The sequence below is a fragment of the Triticum aestivum genome, chromosome 2B (assembly GCF_018294505.1).
Source record: "Triticum aestivum cultivar Chinese Spring chromosome 2B, IWGSC CS RefSeq v2.1, whole genome shotgun sequence".
Classification (NCBI taxonomy): domain Eukaryota; kingdom Viridiplantae; phylum Streptophyta; class Magnoliopsida; order Poales; family Poaceae; genus Triticum; species Triticum aestivum.
This window is the reverse complement of record NC_057798.1, coordinates 420,154,764-420,166,002: the sequence shown is the minus strand read 5'-3', so window position 1 is coordinate 420,166,002 and position 11,239 is coordinate 420,154,764. Positions and strand designations below refer to the sequence as shown.

The following is an 11,239-nucleotide window of genomic DNA, read 5'->3' as shown; positions in this document are numbered from 1 at the left end:
ATATCGGGCCATGCACGAGGAGCAGGCGAGTGCTGTCGCAGAGCGATTTGGTTATTCATTCAGATGTTGGCCGATGATGGAGCGAGGCCGACTGAATTCACTTTCGACAGTGTTTTGAGGGCTTGCGTGAAGATGGGAGCATTGGATTTTGGGAGATCGGTTCATAGCTGTTTGGTTCGAAGCGGGTTTGATACCGACAAGTTCATCACCAGTGCTCTTGTGGATCTTTACTGCACTTCTGATGCTGTGGGTGATGCCTTGCTGGTTTACAGTGACCTGGCAAAGCCGTCCTTGATCACATCCAATGCATTGATTGGGGGGCTTATATCAATGCATAGGACGGAGGAAGCAAAGATAGTTTTCCAGAAGATGCCAGAGCATGATTCGGGTTCCTACAATCTGATGATTAAACTGTATGGTATTGAAGGGAGAGTAGATGATTGTCAGAGGATGTTTGAAAAGATGCCTCGGAGAAATATCGTGACCTTAAACTCCATGATGTCAGTTCTTTTACAGAATGGAAAGTTGGAGGATGGACTGAAGCTATTTGAGCAAATAAAGGATGAAGGAAACACGATAACATGGAATTCTATGATTTCTGGTTACGTTCAGAATGATCATCCTTCAGAAGCTCTAAAACTATTTGTGGTCATGTGTCGATTGCCAATTGTATGCAGCCCGTCAACATTCCCTGCTCTATTGCATGCCTGTGCTGCTGTTGGAGCCATTGAGCAAGGCAAAATGGTGCATGCTCACCTCTGCAAGGCTCCATTCGAGTCCAATAGTTATGTTGGGACAGCCCTTGTGGATATGTACTTGAAATGTGGGTGTGTCAGTGATGCACGTAGCGCATTTTGTTGCATTGCGTCACCAAATGTCGCTTCTTGGACATCGCTCATCAATGGGCTTGCGCAGAATGGTCAATGGTTGGAAGCTATAGTAGAATTTGGAAGGATGTTGAAGCATCATATCAATCCCAATGAAATCACTTTTTTGGGCCTCCTTATGGCTAGTGCTCGTGCTGGTTTAGTTAACAAGGGGATGAGGTTCTTCCACTCTATGGAAAGCTATGGACTAGTACCAACTGTCGAGCATTATACCTGTGCTGTCGATCTTCTCGGTCGGACTGGACGCATCAGAGAAGCTGAGAAGTTCATCTCTGAAATGCCTGTACCAGCAGATAGGGTGGTATGGGGAGCCCTACTCACTGCCTGCTGGTATTCAATGGACTTGGAGATGGGTGAGAAAGTTGCCGAGAAGTTGCTTTGCATGGGCACAGAGCATATATCTGCCTATGTTGCCATGTCTAATATCTATGCTAAATTGGGGAAGTGGGAAGATGTTGTGAAGGTAAGAACAAGATTGAGAAGTCTCGATGTGAAAAAGGAACCAGGGTGCAGTTGGATTGAAGTAAAAGATATAGTTCATGTTTTCCTCGTGGAAGACCGGAATCATCCAGAGAGAGATGAAATATACGTGATGCTAGAGGATTTAGTTTATAACATATCGTTGCATTCTGAACCTGATGAAGATTTATATTGGTTATCTGGAGCTTGAATTACTAAACTCCCCTTCGCCTCATGAAATACTCAGCGATAGGTTAGAGGATTGTGTTCGTACATTTGTTTGCACCAATTTTGATGGCCAAGCACCTTGAATGCGCATGTGTGACAACATTGCTACTGATTTTAAAATTCCTGGATGTACGTATCTTATCTGCTAATGAAGAATTTAAAACACTTATTTTGTGTAGCAGTATTAAACAATTGAGTTGTGTGCTTAAACCTTTCTAATTTAGTCATACTTCAAGCACATTTTCTTTTGAAGCAATTACCCATTAGTAACTCGTTACCGTAATAAAGCTATGCTTTAACCCTAAAAAAATATCATATATTGCATCGTATCGGTCGGACTCGGATCAAATTTTGTTTGGATGTCAAAAATCTCTTACCATACCCTATAAAACCAGATTCGGAAACAATTTTGATCAGAAACTATCCTAACCACTTTCACCATTGGAGACTACAATGAGATCTCTTCTTAGTCTTCATGTTTTTTTTTGAAACAAGGCAAAAAACTTGCCATTTTCATTGATTAAGAGAGAAGTTTGTGAGATACACGCCGCTCAAGCAGTACAAACGCTAACTAATTACTCTCGCGGCATTACATTACACAAATGCTTGGCACCCGCAATAGCCCAAAGCGCTGCCTCCTCCATAATAAGGTTAACAATGACGGCCACTGGTGCCGCTTTATTTCTAAAGACGCGCGCATTTCTTTCTTTCCAAATCTCCCATCCAACAAGGTGGATCAACGATGAGAGAGCCTTTCTTTGATGAGCAATGTTGATGATTCCTTGCCACCAAGCTTTAACCGTGGTGAAGATATGCCAATTCGTCGTGTCAACTTGAAGATCCAGCCATGAGAACACCTCCTTCCAGGCGCAAGTTGCAAACCGGCACTTGAAAAGGAGGTGGGCCGCCGATTCCTGCACTTGGCTACAAAGAGGGCATTGATCGCAATTGGGCCATCCTCTATGCTGAAGTCTATCTGCTGTCCAAATCCTGTTTGAGTGACTAACCAAGCAAAAAAATTGCATTTGGGGGGTGACCAAACCTTCCAAACCATATCCTACAAGGGTGAGCGTAGATGTCCAGCGAATTGGGCCTTGTAAGCCGACGATGCAATGTAAGTCCCGGCATTAGTGAGCTTCCACATGATAGAATCACGAACTCTAGGTTGTATGTTGACATTGGCTAGCTTTTCCCATAGTGGCAAATTGTTGAATGTGAGCAAGCGTCATCCCATGCTGGGTATCGATGTGATTAACCCAAGCATTATCCCTCAAAGCCTTGTTCACCGTGGTCCCCTTTTTCCGCGAGATCTAAATTTTTTTTGGTGCAATGTCTTTGGGCCTCATCCCCTCCAGCCAAGATGACTCCCAGAATCTCGCGGTGGCGCCATCACCAATTGTAACCTTAGTGGTTGCCGCGGTGCAATGTCTTTGGGCCTCATCCCCTCCAGCCAAGATGACTCCCAGAATCTCGCGGTGGCGCCATCACCAATTGTAACCTTAGTGGCTGCCGCTAAGATGTCCCGATCTTTGTTGTTGCACGGAGTTCCCAAGCCAAACCAAGCTCCCGGAGGGTCATCCCATTCAAGCCACAACCATCTTAAGCGCAACACAGTAGCGAACTTCCCAAGGTTAAGAGCTCCGAGGCCCCCAAACTCCTTAGGCTTGCAGACTAGCTCCCAGCTGATTTTACACTTGCCACTGGACACCTTGTCCGAACCAGCCCAAAGATAGGCACGCCGCAAGGAGTCAATCTTCCTAAGCACCTCCATCGGAAGGTCAAGCGGTGTAAGATAGTCTTCATGTTAGACACCAGAAGCAAGTGGAACTGCAGCTGAGGCTACTCCTAGCACTCCGTCAACACCAACGGTGCCACAACCTGGCATAATGGGTGGGTATGACGTGAGCCCAGAGAGTTCAGTGCAGTCGGCAAGTGCTGGACCACAAGGTTACTGCAACATTCAGGAATTTGCTGGATAACACGCCTCCCTCTGAGCTAGACCTCGAATATGACAATTTGTGTATGTTGGGAATAGAGGAGCCTACAACTCTAGATGAAACAAAGAAAGAAGCATTTTGGCAAAGAGCCATGGATGAGGAGATGTCATCCATAACAGACTTGATCATGGTTGACCCTCCAGCAGATTAGAAGGCTGTTGGTCTCAAATGGGAATTGAAACTAATGAGTTCCAGGATTGGTGAATCGATGTGGGAATAGACAAAACGATTGAAATAGATCGGTTTGGTGAAATGAGTAGCACAAAAAGAATACCTTGAGAAGATTACATCAATGAAAACTGCCTTATTGCTGGACTTTCCACCATGATTGCAAGAATCAATGGCAACAGAAAAGAAATCCCTGGAACCATATGGATTCAAATGAGGCCGATGTAGACTGTGTAATATACTCCCTTCGTTCATATTTTTCTGAATCGAATGTATATAGACACGTTTTAATGTGTTTGTTCACTCATTTTAGTCCGTATATAGTCCGTATCGCAATATGCAGAACATCTTATATTTGTGAAGGGGGTGGTAGTAGAATGAAAACAATCTCAATGTGTACTGTGCAACAATACAGTAGTTGGTGTTTTTGTAGGAGCAATGGCGTTCTCACGTCTTTGTTTGCAATAGTGGAAAAAAGAATATAAACCACCGGCGGTGGGGACCTCTGTAAAGTTTTCTATAAAAAAGCTGGCCTTTGCCTTTTCTCAAAAGAAAAGAAAAAATATTACAAATTCTCCTGTCTAATTAGGAAATAGGGAATGTGCAAATGAAAATCAAAATTATCTTCCTCTATACGACGGAGCTGCAAAAAAGAAAACTGGATGGAACTGGGGATTTTCCCTTGACTCAAAAACAAAACACAATCTGTTCATAAGATCCAAAGGGCATCTTTTCAATGTATCAGATTCTAGTTTGAACATCAGAAAGCCTAAAAGAGCAGTTTAAAAGTCCTCTCATGATAAAAATAAAAAACATTTGGAGTTCATTTAACTGGATGTTGTTCAAGCTCAAGCAATTTAAAATGCAAAATTAAGTGTATTCAGACCATGAGATCAGTTAGACAGTCAAAGTGAATGCTTATGGAATTAATAACACGCCCCATAGCTTCTGACCTAAAACCCTGAACAATTCAAGAGAATTAAAGCGTGGAGCCCATGATATAACACAAGGGATGAGTACTGCAAAGGCAATGAAACTTGCACTTAGTAAAACATCACAAAAATCTTTTTCTCTGGTATCCATTAACTTGGGTCATAGACCTCTTTTTACTGTTCTTCCAAAATTCATCCTTCTTTTCCTTCCTATGTTTTAAGCTAGATTTGCCTTTTACAACTCCTGCAATGGCACTCTTATCCTTTATGTTTTCCCTTGCAGATTTCACATCCAAGGTATTCAACAGCTTTCTGTATGACTTAGCATCAGGCACTTGTCCATTTCGAACCATCTGCTTGTGGTAATAGAATGCTTTCGAGAAGTCGCGGACGCGAGCATATGCGTATATCATTGTAGAATATGTAACTGGATCTGGTTTTAGTTCCAGAGTAGACATCTCTTTCAGGAGTTGGGGCAATTTGTAATGCTGTCCTCCCTTGGCATAAGCATTCATCAAAATGTTGTAGGTCATAGCTGTAGGAGGTAAACCTATTTTTCCAAACTCACATATTACATCTCTTGCCTGAACATACAACCCATGTTTCGCCAACCCATCAAGTACCATGTGAAATGTGACTCTAGTGCATCCAACCTTTTCATCGGTCATTGATTTCCATGTCTCCATTAACTTCTCTGTGTTGCCAGCCCTCCTAAATATGTCAAGCAAAGCTGTATATGTTTCTAAGGAAGGTTTAAGTCCTTCTCTTTTCATATCTAAATATGCAATGAGAGCTTTTTCATACTGTCCACTCACTGCATATGCACAAATCAGTGATGTGTACGAAGAAGATGTTGCCTTGATGCCACCTTTCTTCATCCTCAGGAAAGCATCTTCAGCCTTCTCGCTCATTTTTTTCTGCCGCCCATAGGCACTTATGAGGCAGTGGTATGACCTAGCATTTGGCCGAAATCCCAAATCATGCATCTCCAGAAGTAACGATTCAACAACTTCTGGCTGCAATCTTCTACTGTAAGCATCCATAAGGATATTATACGTCACCCTTGTTGGTTTTAAGCCTTTCTCTTTCATCTCAGCAAAGAGCCCCTCAGCTTCTTCAATTTGACTGCATTTGCAATATACATTCATTATTGCGTTATAAATGCTCGTGTTTGATGGAATTCCTCTCTTCTCCATTTCTGATTGGAAGATAAGAGCTTCTTTCTTCAGCCCCTCGTCGCAAAATATCTTAATTAGAGAAGCAGAGACACCCAAGCTCCACTTGACACCTTTTCTGTTCATTCGTTGGAAGAACTCCCATGAATCCTTGGCTGATGCCTTGCGCTTCTTCATTACCATTAACATGATTGAGGATGTTATGTGGCCAGGTTGGACATTGTTCTTCTCCATACTCTCAAATATTTTCCAGGCATCATCATATCTGGGCGAGTAGAAAAATGATCATCACAACAAATAATACATAGCTTACCGCAGAAGTAATGTAGCATGTTAGAATCTCCATTGGTGTTCATGCTTAGTTAGGAGAGAGCAAAACCATAAAGACTTGAAACTATGCAAACCTATCAATAAACATTTCTTATGCTAGCACAGTCTATTATAAATATGTTGCTCCATAGTTTTCTTTATTTGCATCCCGAGATAACGATGAAGTTCATACCACAGAATTTATAGACAGTGGGATAGTGGAGCAAATCAAGCTGACCTGGATCCTCTGTTGATCAATAACTAACAATATGCTTAATCCTTTTTCTTTTGTATTGTAGGAAAAGGTTAATGGGAATGCCATTTAGAAATAGAGAAGTAAATAAAAGTCACTTCGATCTAAGTCGGTCAATAAGTACGAGTAACTACTATTAATCTTGCAAAAGTGATAGCACGAATGAAATTAATATGGTCACTCATCACTGTCAGACCAATCAAGACAGTGCTCACCTTCCACAGTAGGCAACACCAGACATTGCAGCATTGTACAGAACCGCCTCACGAAATCCCCTCTCCGGCGGCAAACTTCCCAGAATCTCCAAGATTTCATCGGCCATTCGTGCCCGTCCAAGCGCGACGAGAGCCACCAACCATGCCTGCGGCGACAAGGAAATCAGCCGCTCCTCGAGCGCCCGCATCCACCGGAACAAGTGGAGGCACCCCAACGCCAGGCCCTCCTCACCCATCCTCCTCATCAATTCCACGCACTCGTCCTCGCCGAGTGCACCGCCGCTGTAACCAGCCAAGAACCCAGCGAACCCAGGGCCGTCCGCCGCCACTGGGCTCCTCGCAAAGGCGAGAATTTTCTCCATAGCCGCAGTGGTGTTGGTGCTTGCCCCTTCTTGGCTTCGCAAGAAGTAGCTCGGGTCCAGCCACGGGCAGTCCCCGCCGGCTTCATCTTCTTCCTCCTCCTCCTCCTCCTCTTGTCGATGCTGTTCCTGGGCCTGCGCTCGGAACGGGCTGGCAGGTGGATCCCACTCACCCACCTCGTATTGTTGGAGCTGCTCTCCCTCCTCTGCACCGTCGCCATTAGGCGGACCCCATCCATGGCCGCCCTTTTCGTCATCCAAGGTGTCCACGAGGTGGGCTCTCAGGGGGCTGGTAGGCGGGCTCCACATATCCTCTTCCCCGTCATGCTCGTTGTCGTCTGGCTGGCGGGCGACTGGGTGGTGACGTCGCCGCGGGGAATGGAGGAAGCATTTGGAGGTGGAGGATTTCAGAGGGCGGCGAAGGAGTCGAAGGATTGGATGGTTCGGGGAGGCGACGGAGAAGGAGCAAGAGAGCAGCGGATGAGATACCACAGCCATATGTGACGACCTGTCTGACAGGACCAGACTAGGACTGTCACCGAAATTCAGACCAACAGGGAAAAACTGTGAGGCCCTGGGTTAGTCTCACAAATCAATAGTTAGGGTTTGAGAGGGGATCAGAGAAGAACAGGGGGAGAAGAAGAACACCGAGGGCGTGTTTGGTTACATTGCCAATCCAGCCTGGCCCGGCGAGCCTGGCTCTATTGAGCCGGTTTGAGGGGATGCAGGCCAAAAAACCTCAGATGCACATAGTTTGGTTAACTTGGAGTGTGGGTGGAATGGCTTCTGATCCAGGATGTTAAACCTATTCTTCAGAGCTCCAAATGCCCTCTCAACAGTTACTCTAAGGCTGGAGTGTCTGAGATTAAACAGCTCCTGTGCAGTCCTAGGATAGTTCCTACCAGAGAACTCGTTGAGATGGTACCTGATTTTCCTAAAGGGTGGAAGAATACCCGGCCGACATGCATAGCCAGCATCTCCAAGGTAGAACTTGCCGTCGGGGATGTTAATCCCATCAGATCGACTCATGCTGTCAGTGAGAATGTTAGCATCATGCGCTGACCCCTCCCAGCCAGCTAACACATATGTGAACTTCAGATCAAAGTACACAGCAACAAGCACATTCTGGCTTATGTAGTGCTTCCTCCCCCTGTATGCTGCAGACTGTGACTTAGGAACTCTGGCAGTGACATGAGTACCATCTATTGCCTCAATGCAATCCTGAAAATGGCATCACAAGCCTGTGTTAGTGCTCAACTTGAACAATACAGGCATATCAAGCCATGAATAGTGTATATTGTCAATGCTCACCTTGAAGTATGGATACCATCTTGGACTTCCGTGAATCTTGGGTGGAGTCTGGCCAGATGGTCTCCTGATCATCTCTCCTCTAAGCTCCCCAATAGCAAAAAGCACTTGCTTGAAGTACCTAGAGATGGTCTCCATTGATCTCCTGAACGTGTTGTGAATGACCCTGAACCTCTGATTATGGCCAACAACATGGAAGAACATGGCCACTTGCTCTTCGACACTGGTGTTGATGCTATCTTGTAGCAACCCCTACTCCCAAAGGTCTCGACAAGCCTGGCAAATGGTGCTCTTTTCATTCGAAGCATCCACAGAGCCTCGACGTCATTGTAGTTGTAGTTGTAGTTCAGGTTTTGGATCCTCTCTTGTTCCCGGGGAAACAATGGACCATAGCGGATCAAAGGTCTCCCAGCATGACGAACAACTCTCTGGTGCATGAACATGACCCATGCCTGAACCACACTAATCAGTGTTGTTGCCTAGATTATCAGCCTCATCCGTGCGTCCATAACCTAGTCGATATTGACGGTTCGTTCAGTGGGAAATTGATCCTACACCTAGCCTAACGGCCTAAGCAGTAAGCACTGAGCTAACAAAGGGGGGAGGGGGTGCTGCTTACCGGCATCGGAGACGAGGACGGCTTAGGGGGAGCCATGGCACAGACAAGGTCGACCAGACGGTGACCAACAACAAGGGGAGCACCAGATCTGCAGCAAACGTCGACGCCTCTTCCGCCGTCGCCGCCGCCCCCTCTAGCGCAGATCTGAAATCACAGCCGCCACCGGTGGTGAGGCAGTAGGGAAGAAAGGGGGGCAGTAGCTATGGGTGAGCGAGTGAAAGGGGGGTGAGGCTAGATTTGGCGCCGGGACGGCGCGCTAGATTTCCATCTCTCGCCATCCCCCTTCGCCCTTGCCTCGCACCCGCCCTTGCGACCTCGCACTGCACTCAGCCTGGCTCACGAGCAACTGCCGATCCGAGCGTTACCAGTGAGCCAGGCTCTGGGATGCTTGGAGAAGCGTGCGATGAAGGCCCAACAGTGAAACCAGGCAACCAAACAGGCTCTCCCTTCCCGCGCGGGCCTGGTTGGGCTCGATGTGGGCAACCAAAGATGCCCTCAGATGTTATTCAACCTCTCTAGAGTTTTTGTAGCTATAATATAACCACACAGTACACGCTACTAGCCGACCCGTAGTCAGGCACACCATCACGCTTACACCCTTTGACTCTGCACAGTGAGACCTGGGGCCACTTGTCTGTTGTCCGTCGACACCAACACTGGTGGGGACGTGACACTTTCCCCCCTTGAGATGTAGACTCCTCCCAGAGTGAAGCCGCCAGAAAACGAGCCCGAAGAACATAATAATCTTCCCAGGTTGCATGATCTGCAGCAATTCCATGCCACTGAACCTTGATCTGAGGGATTGATGAATTACCTTTCTTTATCATGCGTCATTCGAGAATCGCTTCGGGCTCCAATGTAACCGCTGACAAATCTGGTGGCTCAGGCAAGTCTACAAACACTTGAGAGTAGTTTGCAGTAAATGGCTTCAATTGGGAATCATGAAAGACGGGATGTATGAGGCTGGCAGCCAAAAGGTCCAAACGATAAGCAGCAGCACCAATTCTTTCAGTGACACGGAATGGAACAAAGAACTTCAATGCGAGCTTGTGACAGGGGCGGTTGACCAGCGAAGATTGTGCATAAAGTTGGAGCTTGAGCAGAACTTCCTCGCCAACAGCAAATTTCCTATCCATACGATGCTTATCGGCCCGGGACTTAATTCTATGCTGAGCACGTAAGAGATGGTCACGTAACAGAGGCAAAAAATCTTCACGTTATGTTGCTAGCTCAGCCAGGGAAGCAGGTAATTCTCCAGTGTCAATTGGCATAGTACCAAAATTAGGACATATGCCATATAATGCCTTAAAAGGAGTGTTGCCAAGCGACATGTGGTAAGAGGAATTATACCAAAACTCTGCCATTGGTAACCAGCGTTTCCACCACTACAAAAAAATACACTTCCGTGATGACACGTGTTTGTCACAGTAGGTCACGATTTCTGTCATGCATGTACATCCATGATGATTTTACGACAAAATCAAGATAGTCATACCTGTGCTGTCGTAGAAGTGTTCCATGACATTACCAAAATTATCATCATGGAAGTGGCTACTTCCATGACGATAATTCCTGCGTCATAGAAGTGCTTTCATCAAGGGTGACCGACACGTGGCATCCACCGTAACAGAACGCCGTTAAGCTATCGGGTCCGGTTTTGGATCCGATAACCCGTTAACAGCCCCGACCAATGGGGATTTTCCACATGTAAAATCATCATTGGCAGGAGTAAACACGTGTCATCTCACCGTTGGGACAGATGTCATCCACTCATTGGACCGAAGGCGTCGACACGTGGCACGGCCCATCAGAGGCCCATTCCTATGAAAAGGCCGGCCCGTTTGACTTGGTCAAAAGGTGGCGGGACAGCCCACGGAAAGCCTGTTAACGGTCTGTTCGCAGATAGCCCATTTACAGCCCGCAAACTCAGGGCCCATTACGGCCTATCCGAATTAGGCCCAGTAGCGTCATCTGGGCCGTCCAATATGATTCTAGCCCGTTTTAACTTCCGGCCCATGTACGGTCCATGATGTCTTTCGACCCATATGAGGCCCTTTGTAACTCTTGGCCCATTAATGGCCGTGCTGAAACTGGCCCGTAATGAACAGTGCATCACTTTATACCCATTAACGGCCCATTATTCCATTGGGCCGTTTCCAGCCCATGTTCTCTTTCGGCCTTCTCAGGGCCCATTTATTCTTGGGTTCATTTCCAGCTGTCAGGACCCCGACTAGATGACACATCGATCTAGCCTGTAACACCTCATATCACTTTGCGGCCTCACGCACGGTATCCCCACGGGTGTCGCCTTACCTTTGCCCGGGACCGTT

At 46.4% G+C, this 11,239-nt stretch overlaps 1 protein-coding gene across 1 annotated transcript; it reads right to left on the bottom strand.

Annotated features, from left to right (window-relative positions):
* Window positions 1-4,786: 4,786 nt before the first annotated feature.
* LOC123045257 (pentatricopeptide repeat-containing protein At5g50280, chloroplastic) lies at window positions 4,787-7,601 on the bottom strand. Its single transcript, XM_044468244.1, has 2 exons — window positions 6,624-7,601; window positions 4,787-6,111 (listed from the first exon to the last, which is right to left on the bottom strand). The coding sequence occupies exons 1-2, from the start codon at window positions 7,478-7,480 to the stop codon at window positions 4,794-4,796; spliced, it is 2,175 nt and encodes a 724-aa protein (XP_044324179.1). The 5' UTR covers window positions 7,481-7,601; the 3' UTR covers window positions 4,787-4,793.
* Window positions 7,602-11,239: the final 3,638 nt, after the last annotated feature.